The sequence below is a fragment of the Triturus cristatus genome, chromosome 5_1 (assembly GCF_964204655.1).
Source record: "Triturus cristatus chromosome 5_1, aTriCri1.1, whole genome shotgun sequence".
Taxonomy (NCBI): Eukaryota; Metazoa; Chordata; class Amphibia; order Caudata; family Salamandridae; genus Triturus; species Triturus cristatus.
Window position 1 is genome coordinate 166,620,401 of NC_140587.1, and position 22,232 is coordinate 166,642,632.

General features: G+C 46.6%; 1 protein-coding gene across 1 annotated transcript in view; it reads right to left on the reverse strand.

Annotated features, from left to right (window-relative positions):
* Window positions 1-22,232, reverse strand: part of LOC146830538 (X-linked retinitis pigmentosa GTPase regulator-interacting protein 1-like) — a 429,819-nt gene that overhangs the window by 293,906 nt on the left and 113,681 nt on the right. Inside the window, exon 6 of the mRNA XM_085604749.1 lies at window positions 2,414-2,516. Within this exon, the coding sequence (XP_085460875.1) occupies window positions 2,414-2,516 (103 nt within the window). The remainder of the gene's footprint in view (window positions 1-2,413; window positions 2,517-22,232) is intronic.

Below are 22,232 nucleotides of genomic sequence, written 5' to 3' on the forward strand. Positions count from 1 at the left end.
TCATACTCTTTGTCTGCTTCTTGATCCTCCACCTCTTTGTTTTGGTACTCTTCCTGCTCATCTTCTGCCTGTTTCTTGCGCGACTCCCAATCCCTTGATACTCCTATTACTTTTTCTTTCTCTGCTCCAGATCCTGGTTTTGAACAAGTTCTTGTTCTCCTTCCACTAGTGAACCTTCTCCTCTCTTCCACCTCCTCGTGATCATCCCCTTCTAGTTCTTCTCCTCTTCCTCACCCTGCCTTTCTCATTCTCCTTTACACCTTCTTCTCCTGGTCCTCCTTCACTTGATCCTAGTCTTACTCCTCAGCCTGCCTTCTGGTCTTGCTCCTCCTCCTAGTCTTCCTTGTCTTGCTCTATGTCCTGCTCATCCTTGTCCTGTCCTGCCTGCAGGTACTCCTTCTTCTGGTCCTACTCCTCAGCCTCCTGGTCCTCCTTCTACTGGTACTGGTCATCCGTCAGGTCCTGCACTGATCCCCCGGATTTCTTCCTTCCTGTGTCTTCTCATCCTCCTCATCACTCTATGGTCCTCCTCCTGATCCATCCCCTCCTCCTCCTGGTCCGATCCTCACACCCTCCATCCAATTCCTGGTCATACTCCAAGCCTGTCTTTTTCTGGTCCTACTCTTCAGCCACCTGGTCTTCGTCCCCTTCTTTTGATCCTCCTCCTCTTCTTGGTCCAACTCTTCCTTCTCACACTCCTAATCTGCACACTATTCTTCTTCATCTCGTTCTTGTTATCCCTCTGGCTCTCCTCTTGCTGGTGCTGCCCTTACTCCTCATTCTCTGCATCTTCCTCCTCCTGTTTAGGGTCCACCTCCTTGTCCTGGTACAGTCCTCCGGGTCCTGGCCCTTCCGATCTTCTTGTTCCTATACCTACTGATTTTGCAGCCCTATTCTTTTTGATCATTGACCCCTTCGATTTGAGGTGCCTATTCCTTTTTCCCTTTAGTCCTGCTCCTTGTCCTCCTGGTCTTTGTCTTTCTGGGCCAGGGCTCCTGGTTCTCCTGGACCCCATCTCTAGGCTCACCCTCATCCTCCTGGTCCTGGTTCTCCTAGCCCATGGATATTTGTCACTCCGTATCCTGTTTCTCTTGGCCCATGACTCATTGGACGACATAGGCACCTCCTTCTTAGCTTGTTCCTTCTGGTCCTTTTGGTCTAGGTAATTTGGGTCATGGACCGCTAACAGTTTCTGACCCTATTCTTGGTTATTTTGGAGCTGGTCCTGTTCCTGGATCTCCTAGGTGAGATCTTGTTCCTACGACTCTATCTTATCCTGGTATCTAGCACTAATCCTTCTGAGGATGCTGGCTTTCATGGTCCTTGTCTACCTGGTCCTTCTGGCTGTTCTTGTTCTGGGCCCCTTGGTTCAGGTCCTCCAGGTCTTGGTCCTTTTGTTACTTGGCCTTCTGGTCCTGATGCTTTTGGTCTTCTTGTTTTTGTACTCCTTGCCCTGATCCCTTTGACCCTCATGCTCTTTCTCCTCCAGGTGTTTGTCCTGCTTGTACTCCTGATACTGGTCATCTAGGTCCTAATCCTCCCAGATCTGCTGAGAGGATAAGGGCAATGAGTAGCAGTACCCCAGGTCAGCCAGGCACTGCCTCCAAGCCTGTAACTGAAATGTTTTTTTATTTTTTAGTAGCTTCCCGATTTTTATGGTAAGGAGGTGGGGGCATGCAGGACTGAAAAAGAGCAACCAGCAAGTTTCAGAGTATAATATAATAAGTTAACACTGGTGGTTAATGCACTTGCTGAATGAGTTTCATCTTTGGTCACAGGTTTGAAGCATCATAAAGTAGAACAGATGTTTAATGTGCTTGCTTCAGAGTGAGCGCCCTTTAGATCACAGCTCTGTGTTTATTTTAAGATAGCTTGTGGGTTTTTCATCTGGTTACAGAGATCTTTTTGTTACCTTCAGGTCACAAATTACAATCATGTTAAAACATATCAAGTGGTAATATGCCTGCTTTAATCAGCTATATAAGTTTGAAACATTGTAGTTTTTAAACTCTTTTCTTAGTAAGTGGCTAATATTAGTACTAAACAAGTATTATTAAGTGTAAAAAAACAGTTTGTATTGCGGACTACAGACATGAATATTATGCGTTAATATATACATTACAAGTGGCCCAAAATTAAAATAAATAACAGTACCTTGGCGTGCATTACCAGTAAGATAAAAAACACCTGTTTTGGGTTTCTCTGCTAAAATGGGCATAGATGCAGATTTTGGAGCTTCCCTCACCAAAATCCACGTGTTGGTATCTCCCACGCCTTTTCCTCCCTTTAAATTCCACAGGTTTGACCTGTTGAAATTTAATGTCACAAAAGAGGACTAGGTGTGGGCAGGATGGGGCATTCTACCAGGAGCTGTTTTTTGCCACCAGCACACACAAGATAATGCCATACTCACAGGCGTTCAATCTCTGCCCTGGCATCCTCGCCCAGCAATTGCTCGCCATACCTGGCGGGAGCTGTATGACTGGTCCTCATAGCAGGTCCTTCTACTCGCAGCCCTATGGATTAATAAAACAAACAGGTGTGACTAATACTTAGCACATTTGAACAACATTATGAAAGATGACTGTAATCTGGCAAGCAATTCATGGACACGTAACCTCACTGAAAAAGCTCTTCAACTCCTCATCAGGGGTAGCAAGCACTATATAAATGCAAACCTTTTTACCTCTTTTATCCCTCCGCTACCCTTCTCTATCCAAATAACTGAATTACATCCACCACTCAAATTACTTTCATATTTCACTATACTAATTTTCAACACTAATCCTTTCTGGGTTCCGGAGTATCGTGCTACTCGCCAAAAACGAGCTTCAACACCCCATCAGGGGTAACAGGTGCTATCTAAATGGAAAACTTTTCCCTCTTCTATCCCTCCGCTATCCTTCTGAATCCAAATAACTGACTAACCTGTCCACCACTCAAATTACTTTCATATTTCACTATACAAATTCAACAATAATCCTTTATGGGTTCCGGAGTAGCGTGCTACTCGCCAAAAAAAAGCACTTCGACGCCTCGTTAGAGGTAGTTAGTGCTATATAAATGCAATTACAATACAATACAATTCAATAAAGGGACACTTTGCAACAATGTATAATGGGAGCGTTCTGTGATGCACCGTACCTGGAGCACTCTACAGGAGACATATTATTAGGTACATTTTAGGGAAATATTATTCAGTACATTCTTTCATGGGCAACTTATAGATAGCATATTATAAAGGACTTGCTGTCTTTAGAGGTACAATGCCAGGAGTATCTTATTTTGATACTGTGGACCTAGCCCTCTCTACAGTGTCACTCCTCCAAATGGTTGGCCTTCACCGCTCCTGTTTGTTGAATTCATTTTTGCTAAACTCCTTGATCTCTCTCCCCCAAAACAGGGTTAAATTGGCCTACATCTGATTGGCACATTTAATTACCTAGTATATGCTACTTCATTTACCCAGGGCCTGCAAATAAAATGCTACTAGTGGACCAGCATCACTCCTTGTGCCACCCACTAAAGTAACACTTTAGAACATGTCTCAGGCCTGCCCTGCTGCCTGTAATGCACCTTTAATATGCCATTTTGACCTGGCAAAATAAACCTTTTGGCAGGACTAAACGTTCCGTTTTAATACATATAAGGGTTTCTTGTACTTAAAAAGTCGGACATGTGGGGTTAAGTTTTACATGTTCTGGCAGTTAGGAAACTTCTAAAGTAATGTTTCACTGCTGTAAGACCAAGCTCTCCCATTGATTAACATTGAGTTACCTTATTTAATTTATTAAATGCTACCTTTGGATTAAGAGCAGGTAGAAATGTCAAGTTCATGCTCAAATGTATTGTAACTTAAGATCCTCTTTGTGGTAATGTGAAGCAATATCCTCTTTGTGGTAATGTGAAGTAATAAATGTTATTGCCCTTTCCATTCCTTCGTATGCCTGTTGCTCCCCTCCGCTCCATTTATCCCTCATTTCAATGTTCCCTGTAGAATGTTTACTTTGAAAGGTTGGAACTGTGATAGGGCAGTTACATGCAGGTTAGACCTTGATATGCTGCGGTGGAGTTTCTCTATGCAAGAATAAACTTCATCTTTCAAGCACATCTACTATCCGGACCCATCCTTTTGGATTTTATGGACCTCTGATTGCTGACCTTCACACTTTTTTTCATTTCAATAATCTTTATTCGGATAAAAAAAAATATCCATAAAAGATACACATCATAAAACAATCAAACAATCCATTAAAAGAATTCGAATCAATTATGCACGTACTGTGTAAAATCAGTAATATTAAAACCTCTTTGTACAAACAGGTTAAAAAATGGGACAATCAATTGCAGTAAACCTTTATATGCGGCTATCATACATTGAAAAATATAGAATGTATCTGTAGGCAGCCAATAAATCCTACACAATTGTCCACTGCCTACTTCAATGGGCCTCTCCTCTGGTCGTTCTTAATTTAACTGCCAATCGCAGAAAGTGCACAGTGCTAAATAAAACAAAAGGGTCAGTGGACATTTTAAGGAACAGAAGGGCCACTTTGGCCTGTCTGATTTTAGCTCGTCTTAAGACAGATTTTAGGAACCGGGACCTTGGGAGTGCATAAAAGGGACACAGTAGGACGAAATGTAGGGTGTCTTGCGGAGATCGTAGATCGCAGCCGCAGCACCCTTTTATCCTAACATCGCTTACAAAACCAGCAGGGACTGACAGGATGTGGTGCAAGAGGTTAAACCTAAATCTGGTCATCAGGAATCTGTCCTGTCTATTATATATATTAGACAGGTAGAATTCCATCCCTAGAGAGGTTTTTGTGAGCTGATAATCACTAACACTACGTTTGCGCCCTTCTCTGTCCTCTCTGGCCCTGACTTTTTATCGTAGGTAATCTGCCTTTATAAGGCCCAAATCCTTTTTAGCCAATGTGGACGGATTATTAAAAAAATGTACGTGGCCCAATATATCTAGTACATCCCTTACGTATTTAAGCCAGGGTATTTGCAAGCCCTTATCCCCCCTCATGCAATCCTCCAAAATTTGTCTGGTTAGCAGTGCCTCAGGATTTGTCCAGATTTTGACCCAACAGATTATCGGGTTGAGCTGTACCCTATCACTGAGGTGGGGGATGCCCAGTTCCTCATGGACAATATATGAGGGGATACATTGGGGCACTTGCAGGAGTCTCCTTAAAAACTTGTTTTCTTCCACTTGGATTTTTTGTCCGTCTGTAAAGCCCCACACCTCACTCCCATACAGTGTCTTTGCGTAGCAAACTGACCTAAATTGCTTTATTATTTCATTAGGCGACCAACGGCCAAGTCTGCTTGCATAGTTCATGATTGACCCTACAGCTCTCGGATATTGACTGCGTTTGTGCTTTACAAGGGGTTTAAAGGTGAGATCCTTATCAAACATGATTCCCAAATAATTAAAAGTTTTTACCTTCTCAAGTTTATGGGTGCCTATAGAGAAGGTACAGTTCTTTAGAGGCATTTTGCCTACTTCCATGACGTAAGACTTTGTAAGGTTGGGAACTAAGCCTAAATCTGCCATGAAGCGTACGAATCCGCTGATGAGGATCTGCAGGCTCCTTCCTGTGCGCGCCAGGAGTACCGCGTCATCTGCATAAAGGAGGACTGGTATACTTCTCCTCCCAATGCAGGGACAATCGGCCTCCAGATCTCCAAGCGCCTTGTCAAGCCCATTGATATAGAGCGTAAACAGGAAAGGGGCAAGGATGCACCCTTGTCTCACCCCTCCACTGCACCCAAAGTCCTCTGTGACTTCCCCCCTCTCGCTAAATCTGACCCGTGCCGTGGTGTTTAGATGAAGTGTTCGTAAGATGTGGATCAGGCCGGATCAATGCCCAAAGCATCCAGGATCTCCCACAGCTTTCTTCTGTTTACGCAGTCGAATGCTGCTGAGAGATCCATAAATGCCAAGTAAACAGTGCCTTCCCTGGCCACAGTATACTTCGCTACCAGATGGTACAGGTTAAGGCATTGGTCAGTAGTGGAACGCCCGTTTCTAAACCCGTACTGTACGTCCGTGATAGTGTTATACTCATCGGCCCAGATCAATAGACGATTTAAGACGACTCTCCCCAGAATTTTCGCCGTAACGTCTATGAGTGAGATTGGGCGATAACACTGTGGGTCGTTTCTATTGCCCTTTTTAAATATTGGCACAATGGTAGCCGTGGACCAGGATCTGGGCATACCTGCTTCAGTGGCTGTATTAAGCACCCTGGTCAGTATCGGGGCCCAGAGATCTACCTGGCTTTTGAAGAGGTCAGGGGGTATCCCGTCTGGCCCTGGAGCCTTCCTCACCACCAAACCCTCTATTCCCAGTTTAACCTCGTGAACCGTGAGTGGTGACCAATCGCCGCGAGGGATCCTGCAGCTAGAATTGGCAGCTCCTCAGGCTCGCCCCGGTTGTATAAGCCTCTAAAGTGTGCCACCCATTCATCTGACAGGATATGGGAAACCAGCTGAGACTTATTTGGGGGTTGGAAGCAAGGGCCATTTATGATCCTCCAAAAACTGGTCATATCGTGGAGCTCCGCGGCCTCTCTCAGGGATTCCCAGGCCTCTATTTGTAGGGATGTTTTCCGTGACTTGATTGCCTTTTTATACCGGGCCCTACACTCAGCAATCTTTCCTCTGTCCCTAGGGGCAATTGATAATGCCAACTTTAGGTCCCTATGGGCTCTAGAGCAGCTCTTATCGAACCATCTAGGGCAGAGTTCTACCTGGGGCCTTGGTTTGCTCCTTAAGAGGGTGTCTATATGCTGAGCAGTGCCTTCAAATGCTGCAATCAAGTACGTCCCCTCGACAGTAAGATCTAGACACCTCCACAAGTGATTCTCGGCATTGGCAAGGAGTACTCTGTGGAGTTCTTCCCCGTCAATATTATCCCATTTAATTCTTCTTCCCTGATCCTTTGCCTTGAATTCACCCGTAGTGGTCCTTCTGTCCGTTTTAGTGCAGGGAATAGTGTCCATCAGTGACATAACCAGGGGGTTATGGTCACTAAACGCACTGGGCACTATCGTGAAGTGGCCTACCCTAGTTGTTAAGACGCTGGAAACGAAAATATAATCTATTATTGAATTACAGCCCCTTCCCTTAAAGGAGGGGGCGATATTATCAGACTTCCCCCGATCGATCATGTCCATCGTCTGAGTTAGGGCGAACTCACTCAATATTGAGCTCAGTGACAGACCCTCTCTGGTGTGCTCCAACCCTTGGTGGAAGGGCAATCATCCCAAATACCACCTTCCCATTTCAAGTATGGGCACTGGTGGCAATTAAAATCGCCCATAAGGATTAACTGGGAGCCTTCGTCCCCTGAGTCCTGGAGGTTGGCCAGTCTTTCCTCTAGCTCCATCAAGTTTGTTAAAGATTGTCCCCCGTTATAAAAATTTATAAAAATGAGCTTTAAGCCCGTCAATGAATATTTAACACCCTGAAGCCAGCCGGAGTCCCACCCCAAATCTTGCCATTTCCCCTGCAGTGACAGTGCTACATACATTGTTAGTCCGCCCTTGGCATGGCCCATATTGGATTTCCGGGCTGGCACAAAAAACTATTTATATCCTTCCAGGAATGGGACAGTTTTGTTAATTTCCCATGTTTCCTGTAGGCAAATGATTTGGAATTTAGTGATAAAGGCTAACCATTCAGTATTTTGGATCTTACCTGCAAGTCCTGCAATATTCCAGGAAATAATCCTCAGATCCTTAGGGTTTGGATCTAAACCCCTAATCATTGTGGTCGTCTTTCTTGGGAAGGGGCTAGTGTCAAGGCCAATTGGCAATTTCGGCCTGACTTCCATTTCCGTCCCTTGCCCTACCATGGGGACGACTACTGAGACTGGGTCCGGGACACCTGGGATATTGGTGTCTGCAATGTTACCCGGGGTGTCATTTACCAACTCGGGCTCCATACTCTCTATTTCCATCAGTCAGTCCTGTTCGTCCAATGCGGAGAAACAGGAGAGCTGAGCAAATCTATTTGTGTCGTGTGCAGGTGCCACCTCCCTCCGTTTTTTGGCATCCCAGGGCCCCAGCCATCTCTGCCCAGTCTCAGATGCACTATTCCTATAGAAGAAGTGCAGGGGTAGCATCCTTATACATGATTCAAAACCCCCATCCATGTATCGATTATCAAGCAGTTCTCTTACCATCTCGGGGTGTTTGAGGTTAACTATAATACAGTCGCCTGTGAATCTTTTCTCGCTATTTCCAATCCAGGCCACCCTCCTGGCCATTAAAATATGCCTACGCTGGAGCCTCGTCCCGTGTGAATTATTATGCACCCAATGTAAGGTCTTATTAATCAAAGTGCAAGTCGATTCCTCGATGTCTTTATTAAGACCTGGAACGCCTACTAACACTAGCGTGTAAGGGCTAGATGCGGGGGGTAAATCCAATATCGGGAGACCTGCGGTATTCTGTGCGCAGGTAGTGTTATTGCTAGTGTTAAGCCAAACTGCGTTCTCCTTTGGTGCCCGGGGAGCGGCCTTTGGGTCAATGGGAGTCCGCATATTGCCCTGGGTTTTTTGTCCAGAATTCCTGTTACCAGTGTTTGTTTGTTCTGGAACAACTTCCCTACGGTTTCTGGGCTCGGGGTCAATATTGATGGTGACCGTTTTACCACTGTCAACCATATGTGACTCCTCTTCTCTCCCACCTCCCTCTTGCCTACTCCGTAGATTAGTCCCGGCTGGCTTTCCAGAAACCGGGTCTGCCAGCCTCCTTAATTTGCCTTCCAAATTAGAGATTGCTGTTAATACTGGGCCTAAATGTTGGGCTAGCAGCTGTTCCATTTTTCCCTCCAATGCTGTAATGATTTCATGCAGCCCTGCCGACCCATTTGCTAATTTACAGGTTGGGCATTCTGAACACTCGGGGTTCTTAGTGGTTCCTTTAGTGGACTTTGATGGTCCTCTACGGCTAGGCCTACTATTTTTGTTAGGAATATGCATCCCACCTTTAGCTAAAGGCCCTGTCTGTAATTGGGATTTTTTAGATCGGGTTACCACTTCCCTGATGGGCGATTGCATAGATTCGGTGTCTGGTGCTATTGGAAGTGCTATTCATAAGAAGGGGGGTCCCTAAAAATAGGATGGGTAGACAGGGGAAGAGGGAACAACGGAGACCTTCAGAGAGAACAGACCCCACTGTCTACACTAAAATGATATAGTTAAGCCCAAGAATGGGTCAAATCAGATAGAGTTAGGCCTCGGGCCGGAGCGAGTTCAAAGGAATCCAAAGAGCAAAGAGAATAAAAGTAACATATTTTATTGAGATAACAATGATCTGATAATGATTTTAGTCAAAAATATATACAATGGTGATAGCTATAAAAACACAGTCCCACACAGCGACACAAGCAGGCACACTATCATTCACACGACACATTCATATATGTGAAAAAACCAAAACAAATAGGTTCTTTATATATATAGTATTCTCCACACATAAAAATTCCCATCCATATTGGAGACGGGCTGATCCAGTCCCGTTTGGTGGAAATAGTTAAAGTTCTTCCAATAGGCCCACAAGGGCAGGAGCCAACGCACGTTTCGGTGTAAACTACACCTTCATCAGGGCAACGACGATGTGCGGTGTGTGGGACAACACAAAACGGATCTATAATGGAATCATACACAAAAATAAACACCACAACAAAAAAGAATGGAACATCATCAAAATTGATAGAATTATGCTAAAAAACAAGGAACATCATAATCCGTAAATTGATGTACAACAAAAACATGCATATATGCATATTGCTCTTTTCAACAATTAGATTCCAGAGAGTGGCCCGAGGTTTGAGTGATATTAGGGTAACAAAGAATCAAACAGGTAGGAGGCCTAAACGTAAGGAAGAACATAGTGCACCCTACAAGATAGGGTCTATTCATATGAGAACCAGTTTGCAAACCAAGCCAAGAACTAGATGTGCACCCGGAGTGTGGAATGGAGCGGGAAAAAATACTCCCTGGGCTGACTTACACTATCTGGGGTCCTACCACAGATAGGCCGAATGGGGTTGGCCTTCTGACTGCAGCACCCCTAATTTGAATTAGGAATACAGTGTATTTCATCTTCCCCGTGGTAAGCTTTTTCCGTTCTGTGTTTTGTTCCCCTCTCATGACTTGGATTTTTGTATATTCTGTGTTTTTTTACTCTGCCTCTATTGACTCTTAGGCTTGATCTGATTATCGCTTGCTGATGTCCTGCTCATTCTTTCCTTCTACAGAACTCTTCTGTACCCTTGACGTTTAGCATTTGTAGCTTCCACATTGATTTGAAAAGTCTATTCTTGCATACAGTTCTGTGAAAGGTATTGCATCATTTATATATCTCTTTTTCCGACTTTTTATTTATACGTTATTACAATAATATACTTACCCACTCTCTTTGATTCTTTCCACGTGTATTTTCCGTTCCACTGTATGGGCTGATTTTCTTTGCACATTTTTTTCCCGCTCCATTCCACACTCCGGGTGCACATCTAGTTCTTGGCTTGGTTTGCAAACTGGTTCTCATATGAATAGACCCTATCTTGTAGGGTGCACTATGTTCTTCCTTACGTTTAGGCCTCCTACCTGTTTGATTCTTTGTTACCCTAATATCACTCAAACCTCGGGCCACTCTCTGGAATCTAATTGTTGAAAAGAGCAATATGCATATATGCATGTTTTTGTTGTACATCAATTTACGGATTATGATGTTCCTTGTTTTTTAGCATAATTCTATCAATTTTGATGATGTTCCATTCTTTTTTGTTGTGGTGTTTATTTTTGTGTATGATTCCATTATAGATCCGTTTTGTGTTGTCCCACACACCGCACATCGTCGTTGCCCTGATGAAGGTGTAGTTTACACCGAAACGTGCGTTGGCTCCTGCCCTTGTGGGCCTATTGGAAGAACTTTAACTATTTCCACCAAACGGGACTGGATCAGCCCGTCTCCAATATGGATGGGAATTTTTATGTGTGGAGAATACTATATATATAAAGAACCTATTTGTTTTGGTTTTTTCACATATATGAATGTGTCGTGTGAATGATAGTGTGCCTGCTTGTGTCGCTGTGTGGGACTGTGTTTTTATAGCTATCACCATTGTATATATTTTTGACTAAAATCATTATCAGATCATTGTTATCTCAATAAAATATGTTACTTTTATTCTCTTTGCTCTTTGGATTCCTTTGAACTCGCTCCGGCCCGAGGCCTAACTCTATCTGATTTGACCCATTCTTGGGCTTAACTATATCATTTTAGTGTAGACAGTGGGGTCTGTTCTCTCTGAAGGTCGCTATTGGAAGTGCACTAGGTCCCCCCCTTTCAGCTTCTCCTAACACAGTATCAATGTGTGTCAAGCCGACCACTTGCGGCGCCCTGTGTGTAAGGGAAGTAACTCTGGCAGACGGGCTTACTGGTTCTAAGGCCCCTCGTGAGCTAGGGTCTGCCATCAATGAAGCTGCGGCGGGGTCGGGGGGGTTTCCCCCCGGCGTAGCGCTAAGGGCTATATTGCCCAATGAGGACCGTTTCTTTGCTATTAAAGAGTCCAAAGAAAGCCGCCGCTCCGTCAATAAGATTTCGTGTGCTAGCAGGGACTCTGCTCTTACAATAAAGGCATCAAGGGTACCCTTTACCCCTCCCTCCACCCTAGGCTGAGAGTTCTTAGTCTTTACCATGATCTTGATCTGATAGGCTGGCCGGCTCTTAATTTACTATGGGCAGGAGAGGGGGTGCGGATCCCAGACCAAGTTCCCCCACCACTACCTTTTAAGAGCACCTCAGGGCCAATATAAAAAGCAATATGAATGCAATACTATGGCAATTGATGAGGTCAGTGACCAGGAGGCAGTTAATACAACCAAAGTGACAACATCGGCTATGACAGTCTCAAAGTCCCGGGTCCCGTGCCAATGGTTGAGTACTTGCCTTAACGGCTGTCACCAGATGTATCTTTAGGCAAGCACTTAGAGATGTGGCCCAGCCTGGCCTCTTCCGGCTCCTGACAGCCACAGACGGCCCGCCCTCTGCCCGGGCTCAGCCCGGTGGCGCCCGCGCGCGTCCCGCGACGCGAGGGAAGCACTCGCTTTGCAAGCGCCTCCAGGCGCGCTGGAACGCAGGAAGAGACGGGCTCGCACAGGATCACGGGAGCTGTAGTCTCCCCCCGCAGCAGCCAATGGTGTTGAATGGCAGCGGGGGAGACAAACAGCGTAGGGCCCCCGTCGCTGTCGAGCTGTTCGGACCCAAGGGCAAGAGTTCAGGTAAGGCGCTGTGGTTATGCTGCCAGGAAGATTATGGCCCCCACTCCACCAGGGAAGCACTCGCTTTTCAAGCGCCTCCGGGCGCGCTGGAACGCAGGAAGAGACGGGCTCGCACAGGATCACGGGAGCTGTAGTCTCCCCCCGCAGCAGCCAATGGTGTTGAATGGCAGCGGGGGAGACAAACTGCGTAGGGCCCCCGTCGCTGTCGAGCTGTTCAGTCCCAAGGGCAAGAGTTCAGGTAAGGCGCTGTGGTTTTGCTGCCAGGAAGATTATGGCCCACACTCTTTAATGGTTAATTTGGATTTCAAGTCACATTTCTTAAAATGCCACTTTTCCTAACCAATTTGTGCCTCGCCAATGTCATGGGTCACATGACTGTGAATTGCTCTGCTGTTGGGCTTCGCATATCCCTCCCATCTAGTCCCCAAAAGGGGACTAGATGTGGGCAGGATGGGGCATCCTTCCAGGAGCAGTTTTCTGCCACCAGCACACACAAATGAACCTGACACTAGTCTTTCATCACCCAAGACCACAGAGCTTCAAGAGGCCAGACACTCCTGCAGACGCCTAGAGAAGACCTGGCAAAACCAGAAAACCGCGGAAGCACGGGACAACCACAGGAATGCCCTGAAGGAATACCACCAGCGCATGAGAGACACTAAACGGATCTTCATAAGAGACAAAGTCCAGACCAACGAAACCAACGCCAAGGAACTTCTCAACGTTATACAGCAGTTCGCTATACCCACCAGGGAAACCATGGATGTCACACCCTCCCAGGAACTCTGCGACAAGCTCAGCTCCTACTTCTACCTGAAGATCAAGGCCCTCTATGACAACTTCAGCGAACCAGCGTCGGATTCTACCCCCACACCCACCTCTGCCGATAAGCCGACCATCACGACCTGGGATCCCGCCACCACCAAACTCATCACCGCGACCATGAAGAAAACCCACTCTGGAGCCCCAACAGACCCCTGCCCGCCGCACATATTCCACAGAGTCGCCACCGCCGTCGTACCAGAACTAGGACAAACCATCAATGCCTCCCTCAGATCCGGCATCTGCCCAGACGACTGGAAACGGGCGGAGGTGAAACCCCTCCTCAAGAGACCATCGGCTGACCCTACGGACCTGAAGAACTACCGGCCCATCTCTCTCCTCCCCTTATCGGCCAAGGTCACCTAGAGAATCGTGAACACTCAGCTGACCACCTTCATCGAAGAGAACTCCATCCTAGATACCTCCCAGTCCGGAATCCGCAGCAAACACAGCACTGACACTACCCTCCTCGCCGACACCGACGACAGCCGCATTCTGTTCAATCAGGGTCACAATGAAATAAAATGAAAAGAAATGGCAACTTATAAAGCGCGAAACATTCACCCGAAGGTGTCAAGGCGCTTACTCATTGAGGCTGAGGTTCGACAGATCTTAACGACTAAACAGCCAAGTCTTTAGCGCCTTCCTGAACGCTAACAGATTGTTCTCATGTTTCAGATATGATGGGAGGGAATTCCACAGCCTAGTAGCACCCAACAAAAAACTTCTCCCTCCCCAAGAGCATCTTTTCACCCTGGGGACAACCAGATCATTGGACGAGGATGAGCGAAGGTTGCGTGCTGGAATGTAGAATAACAGATTCAGTTTTAAAAACCTGGTCCTATGTCCTGAGTGGTCTTAAAAACAAAACATAGAGCTTTAAACTCTATAGGTTTTTTTATTGCCAGCCAGTGAAGCTCTGTGGGAGGGCAGGCCGGATAATCAGACGAGGAGGCTGTATATAGTGTGATGCTCGGCGTGTTTTATTTGACAGGACCGGATTAGGACCACTCAAAAGTCTTATAGAGCTGGCAGTTGTCCCCTCGGGCTCTTCGGCTTTCCCTGGTTCCTCTTCGGAGGGTTCGCGCTCTTGGGATTCTCCTAGTTCGCCTTCGTAAGTCTCGTCCCCTGGTTGTTCTCCCGGACCGACTGTTGTCCCACGGAGGCTCATAGAAGAGAGAAAAGGAGGAGCCGTCAGATACTTGCTACAGTTATGCTACGGGTTAACCGACCGTCACCGCACCACCGTGGTTGCATGTGAAACCCTCTTTCAAGCGGTCAAGAACAAAAAGGGGGGGCAGTGCTTACTTGTGAGGTATTAGGAACGGGGAAGGGGTCTGGGTCGGAGGGTGGGGTTGGTGTGAGAGGTTGAATGGAAGTGCCCGTTAATCCTAAACCCTCGTTGTTTCTCCTCCCGGTGACCACCAACCCCCACCTATCCTAAAGAGGGCAAACCAAACAAAGTGCAAACCTAAAGAATATTTCCCAGTGCTGGACTCAATTCCCTCCCTTCATGTGGGTTATACCCCTCCCGCCGCTCGTTACACTTTCACCCCTTCTCGTGGTTACTCACGGGCTCCGCCGCAACTCTCCTGAGTTGCGGCCGCTCTCCAGCCTCCTCCGGTGGGGACCACCACTCCTCGTACCAATTCTCGTCCTCTTCCAGGTACTCTTCGCCTTCGGTCTTCGTCCGGACCTTTTCTTCGTCCTCTCGTCCTTCATCTGCTTCTCTTCTGCTTCTCGACTCCGCCCGAACTCCGACTGCTTCCTCCTCGGTTCTGCGCGTCCCGGCCCTTTTCACTTCCTGGTCCTCAATGCTTCCGGGGTTAGTCCCTCATCTTACCACGCCCTCAGTACGGACGCCCTGTTCCTGCGAAGGTAGAGGACAAGGGGGGAATGTTATCGTTTCCGGGGTCTTCATGATGGACCTTCGAGGTCGGACGGCGGCTCTCACGGATCCCTTAGACCCTGGTATATGGCGGACCTCAACGGGTGAGAGCCAGAGGGGACCCGGCCCCTTCTCACATCCCCTTTCCCTTGCTGTCTTTCCTGTAGGGGGGTTCACTTGAGGAAAACGAGATAGAAAGTCTACGTTCGTTTGCTCGTTTCCTTTACGGTGTTTAGTGTGAAAACGATATGGTTGGAGGGATAAAAACCACCGTAGTACTCTGTACTCTGTCATTGTTTCCCTTGTTACGTGCCAACCACTCTAAAGGTGCGTGATCTGTATACAGGGTAAATTCCCTTCCTTCCAAATAATACTTCAAGGAGTCAATGGCCCATTTGATGGCCAGGGCTTCTTTTTCGATGACCGCGTAATTCTGTTCCCTGGGGTACAATTTTCGACTAATATATAGAATGGGTTTCTCTTCCCCTTGGGGTGTTCTTTGGGACAGGATGGCCCCCAGACCCTGATCTGAGGCGTCCGTTTGAAGAATAAAGGGCAAGGTGTAATCGGGGCTGGCGAACACGGTGTCTGAGGTCAGGGAGGATTTCAGGGCGTTAAAGGCTTGAACTACTTCTGGGCTGGGATTTCTTAACTGAGCTTCGGTTTTCACTGATTTGTGTAACAGATCGGTTAGGGGGGCAGCTGTCTGGGAAAACTGGGGTATGAACCTTCTATAATACCCAAGGAGCCCCAAAAAGGCCCGGAGATCTCGAGCAGTCCGAGGGAAGGGGATCTGGGAAATGGCCGACAATTTATTGTTTTGGGGCCGAATGACTCCTTCTCCCAATAGGTATCCCAAGTATCTTACAGTTTGGGCCGCTAAGTGGCTTTTAGCCGGGTTGATTTTGAGACCATGACTGCCCAACGCTTGGATCACTTCATAGAGGTGGGTTAGATGCTGTTCCCAGGTCTCGCTATAGATGACGATATCATCTATATAAGCCCTGGCGTACCTTTCATGGGGCTGGAGTATACGATTCATGGCCCTCTGAAAGGTGGCCGGTGCGCCATGCAAACCGAAAGTAAGTACCGCGAATTGAAACAACCCATCGGGAGTGGAAAAGGCCGTTTTTTCATGGTCTTGTAACCTAAGGGGTATTTGCCAGTACCCCTTACACAAATCAAGGGTGCTAATATATTTGGCCTTACCGAGCCGCTCTATCATCTCGTCCACCCGGGGCAGGGGATATGTATTGAACTCCGAAATTTTATTGACCTCCCTGAAATCGATACAAAATCGTACCGAACCGTCAGGTTTCAATACGAGGACTATTGGGGAGTTCCATTCGCTTATGGAGGGTTCTATGATACCCATCTGTAACATCTGCTGTACCTCATCTCGAATAAAATTTCTACGGGCCTCTGGTACCCGGTAAGGACGAAGACGTACCGTTTTTCCTGCAGTAGTTTTTATCGAGTGTTCTACCAATGTGGTTCTTCCTGGGGTTAAGGAAAAGATGTGCTGTAGAGGCAGCAGGGTGGTCACTAACTCGGCCTTCAATTTGGAGGGTATCTCAGTATCAATACACTGAACATATAAGAGGGTGTCTTTTACGTTCCCTACCAAAGAAGGAAGAGGCCCTTCCCATCGTTTCAAGAGGTTCACATGATATACCTGGGTAGTTCCTCGACTTTTATCTAGTTCTAGCTTGTACGTAACGGGTGTCGCCCTTTCTAATACGATATAGGGGCCCTGCCATTGCCCTTACAGTTTGTGGTCTGAGGAGGCCATCATGAGCAGTACAGCATCTCCCACCGAAAAGGTTCTACACTTGTTTTTTTTGTCATACGGTACTTTTTGGGCTTCCTGTGCTTTCTCCATATTGTTCCTCACTATTGTTCGTATTTGTCCCAGATGGGTCCGAAGCTGCTCTACATATTCGACCAGTGGTTTAGTGTGGTCTGGTTCCGCTTCCCATGCTTCCCGCATCATGTCCATTAAGGACCGGGGTTGATGACCATACAATAGTTCAAAGGGGGAGTATCCGGTGCTCTTCTGTATTTTGCACCGAATCGCATATAGTGCTAACGGTAACACATCCACCCATTTTTTTGATTCCAGATATAGGAGTTTTTTAGGGTGGTCTTGAGGGTGGCATTGTACCGCTCCACCAGACCGTCGGTCTGGGGGTTATATGCCGCGGTTCGTATCTGTTTTATCCCCAGCTGGGCACATACTCGTTTCATTAATTTGGACACAAACGGGGTTCCCTGGTCGGTCAAAATTTCCTTCGGGAAACCCACTCTGGAGAATATAGCTATCATAGCTTTGGCTATGCTTGTGGCATCGGGATGTTTTAAGGCAACGGCCTCCGGGAATCTGGTAGCATAGTCTACTAGAACCAGTACATAGCGACATCCGCTACGGGAAGGTAGTAATGGACCTATAATATCCATGCCGATCCTACAAAATGGTTCATCAATTATCGGGAGGGGTTGTAACGGGGATTTTGGTGGCCTATACCGACTGTTTTTCTGGCATATAGGACACTCACGGCAATAGGTCTTTACTTGTTTATATATGCCTGGCCAATAAAACTGCTCTAGTATTAATTGTTCTGTTTTCTCCTCCCCATAATGACCTCCCAGTAAATGGCTATGGGCTAAGTACAGCACTTTGTCCCTGTTAGGGGTAGGAACTAACAACTGGGGTTTACCTAGGGGTTTGGCCTTTCTGTATAAAAGGCCATTCTGGATAAAGAATTGTGGTCTTACGTGTAGCGGGTCTACCTGGTCCTTGGCTTGGTTCCAAGCTTCCTGTAGAACGGGGTCCTCTCTCTGGGCCGTCCGGAAGTTTTGGTTTGTTTCCCACGGATGCTCTTCCGTTCGTACTGGAAAAACGGAAAACGGATGCCCCTTTTCTTTCCTTTTTTGGTTCTTTGATTTTCTAACCTTAGAGGGTGGCCACTCGGGATTCTCGTCCTGAGAGAAGGGAGCAACATTCCACCAATTCTTCTCGTCTGGAACTGTCTTCGTGAGTAGATCGGATAAACGGGTATAGTCATTTCCAAGTATGAGTTGCTCCGGTAGACGGGGAATCAGACCAACTTTTAGATCCGAGCCGGGATCTGTGGCATGTTGTATGCGAACATGAGTGCTGGGGTAAGCTTTAGTATCTCCGTGTACACACTGTATATGCACTGTTCCATCAATAGCCCTGCTTTCAGGGCCTAGATCCTGGGGTCGAACGACACTCTGTCGGCAGCCTGTGTCGGCTAACGCTGTCATGGGTTGTCCGTCTACATAAACCCCACAGCGGTACGTAGGGGGTTGTTGGGTCGAGGAAAGACAACTGAAGTTCCGGACAACCCCAATCTCCATGGGTTCCTCCTTTTGAGGACAAAACCGGGCTATGTGTCCTAAACCCCCACAGTGGAAACATTGGGGTCCTGGTGCGGGAGGCCTAAACACGGGAGGGCCCGGAGTCCTAAAGGGGGGGGGGGGCCTGGGACGATGGAAATGGGGTCTGGCTTTCGGCCTAGCGGAGGACGGGAGGGCCGAGGAGTCCCGCTTATTCCTGATCTCCATGGGTGTTCATCCCGACCCTTCTGGGCCTCTTGTGCTCTACTGTAAGCACTGGCTATCTCCACTGCGGTCTCCAGGGTCAGATGAGCATGCTGTCTGACCCATTTTTGAATGGGAGGATGAAGGGAGGATAAGTATTGTTCCAAATATGTCGTCCTTGGTGGCAGTGGTGGGTTTTAACCACCGGTCGGCGATGTCTTTCACCTGGAAATATAAGGCCCGGGGCGTTTCTTGGGGTCCTTCTTTGATCTGTCGCAGCCTCTGTCGGTATGTTTCATCATCAACGCCTATCCTTTCCATGATACACTGTTTTATCTCGGGGTATGGAGTCACTCCCAAGATGTTGGCGGCTTGGTATGAGGCTTGCAACTCTCCGGATAACAAGGGACCTAGGTATTGTCCCCATTTGTCGGCTGGCCAGGCCGCTGCTAACGCCAATCGTTCAAAGTTATTGAAAAAATACTCTGGGTCTTCTCCACTGACATATTTCTGGAGGATGACTGAGGGAAGCGTGCTGGGGCCTCTCTGTTGCCCCAGGGCGTCTGCTATTTTCCCCATAGTAGTATCGTGCGCCTGACCCTGATTGGTAAGGACTTGTTGTAATTTCCCCCGGTCTTCTTCCACCACCGTGAGGAATCTCTCCATCGCTTTTCCTAAACACTCTTGATTTTCCGCCATCCTGTTCAGTACAGCCTCCATGTCTCCGGGGGATACCACTTCTGACACCACCTGTGGGAGGGCAGACCGGATAATCAGACGAGGAGGCTGTATATAGTGTGATGCTCGGCGTGTTTTATTTGACAGGACAAGTGCTGAAACCACCAACTTACGAAGCTCAGTTGGAATGAATGGGAGGATTTTTTGAAGGATTTGTAATGTATAAAAAGAAAGGGAGGTAACCTGATTGACGTGATGTTCAAATTAAAGTTTAGAATCAAAAGTGACTCCCAAGTTCTTAACCTTGGTCACTGGTGTAGGAAGTGGACCCAATTCTAGGGGCCAGAGATCTGGTGACCAAAAATTGATGTGAGCCCCAAAAAGTAGCACCTCCCTCTTACTGGAGTTCAATTTTAGACAGTTGGTAGCCATCCATTCCCCCACCTGGTGTAGGCACGAGTGGAATCTGACTGACTGAGATAATAATCTGCGTATCATCCGCGTAGGAGACAGCAGACAACCCCAGGGATCTAATCAATTTCGCCAAAGGTGCAACATAAACATTAAAAAGCGTGGGGCTCAGGGATGATCCCTGCGATACCCCACAAGGTAATGTAAAATTTGGTGACCTAAAATTATCTAAGGCCACAAACTGTTCTCTACAAGACAGGAATGACTCAAATAGGGTAAGAGCCTTCCCTTTGACACCGATCCCCCTCAGAACTTCCAAAAGTTTCTGATGGTTTACGGTGTCAAATGCCGCCGAGAGGTCAAGCAGCACAAGTGCTGCACTGCCCCCCAGGTCGACAGTTTGCCTAATCATTTGAGGCTGTGATTAGGGCCAATTCGGTACTGTGATGTTTACGAAACCCGAATTGAGTATCATCAAGGAAGTTGTTCTTTTCAATATATTCTGATAGACTATTGTTCATGGCTTTCTCCGCCATTTTAGCAGGTAGCAGAAGTCTAGAAATCAGACGATAGTTCTTAGGATCGGTGTCATCTAAGTTTGTTTTTTTCAGAAAGGGGAGCACAGAGGCCAACAGGTAGAAAAAATGCAAGATAAAAACATTTTATTAAAAATAGGCATCAAATAAGATGCAAATGTTTCAGGCAAGAGGTGAAAGATTTTTGGAGGGCAGAGGTCCAATGGAGAACCTGATTTAATGGATTCTATCCGGTTTATTGTTGCTTCCATTGTCAGCGGAAAGAAAGTAGATAAATCAGGGGCATTAATACTGTTACTACCCTCAGCACGGATGCCTGACGCAGTGCAGGCAGTCTCAGATTTTGCCGAGTCCACTGACAAGGTAGTTTTTCCATGAACTGTAGGCTCAGCAAAACTGTCGTAGACCTCCTTAACTTTCTCTTGAAAGTATGTGGCCACTCTATCACAAAACACCTGGGTTTTCAGGGGATCAGTTGCCACAGCACATTTAGCTAATCTTTTTACTGTTAAAAAAAGCTCTTTAGATGAATTTTTAGCTGTCAGAATTGCCGTAGTAAAATAACTACTTTTTTCTTTACTAATGAGGGTTTTATACTCCAATAAGGCTGATTTATAGTCAGCTTTGTTTTCCACGTCGAGGTATAATCTCCACCTCCTTTCCAAACGACGGCATTTTTGTTTTTGTGTCCTGAGTTGTTCAGTATACCAAGGCTCAGTGGATCTGGACCTATGGCTAGAGATGCATTTAGCTGGTAGGCTTTGGTCAATTGATTTCCTTAACCTTTCATCAAATGCGGCTACGGCTTTATTAGGGTCATCTAATGGTGGTGGGATGTTTTGTGCTAAAGCAGTTTGAAGCACACCCGCATCTAATTTATTCCATGGACGAACCATTTTCCGCTGTCTGTTTATTCTATTCTTTGTATGAGGGTTTTGAATTGGGAAAGAAAACATAACAGCTTTGTGGTCTGACCAAACGATTGCTATAGGTAGAAAACACTTCAGATGGTCATTATTAGAGAATATGCCTTCCAACAGGTGACCTGCCAAATGTGTGTTGCCAGATACCCGCTGGGTAAGACCCATTCTATTTGCAATGTCTAAAAAAATGTACCGCATCGCTATCTAGGGGGTCCTCCAGGTGGACATTAAAATCACCCAAAAGCGTTAAATCTGGTGATTGAGCCAGGACATCCAGAGAGGTACCAATATCCTTTAAAAAACTAGCCCGAGTGCCTGGAGGTCGATAACATAGCAGGCCATTAAAAGTATGACGATTGCCAATCATCAATTTAAAAAGTAAGGACTCCAAATGGGGGTCATTATGTTGGGAAGTAAAGATTCCTTTCCAGGTGCAGAGAAACCCATGGTGGTGGTGTTGGTAGTACTTCAACAGTTGGAACTTTGAACGGTTTCTCACAAAAACATCCTGGGAAAAAGATAGAAAACCAGGACCTTCTTGCCAGCCAATCCACCCAATGGACATTACTGATTGGCCTGAATTCACAGTAGGTCCTGCTACGTTCTTTTCCACAGCAGCAAATCCTGTTCAGCAGAACCTACCAGCAATTGTGTCTGGCCTTGAGGAGCCCTCTAAGGTTACACCCTCATTCTGATTGAGATTTTCAACTTCCAAAGAGTTATCTTTTTTAGAGAGATTGGCTCAAGGTAAGATTTGTGCACAGGTCTAACAAAGAATGTGAAGCCCTATCCTACTGCTTAGAGTTAAACAAGAAACAATCCATCAGAGGATCTCTCTTAAATCGTCCTTCTGGCTCCAGGAGTGGCTTTTTAAACTCCATTAGTGCCCTCTTGGTAAACAAGATCTGCAACAACTTCACAGTGTTAGGTGATCTAAATTTTCACCTGGATATTCTTGATGATAAAGATACCATGGCTATTTTAGAAACCATGTATGAATTTGGTCTTCCGCAGATAGTACATCAGGCCACTCACTCAGGAGGCCACACTTTAGATGCTAACTTTTAAAACAACTCATCCATCTCAATTTGAAATACTTACCG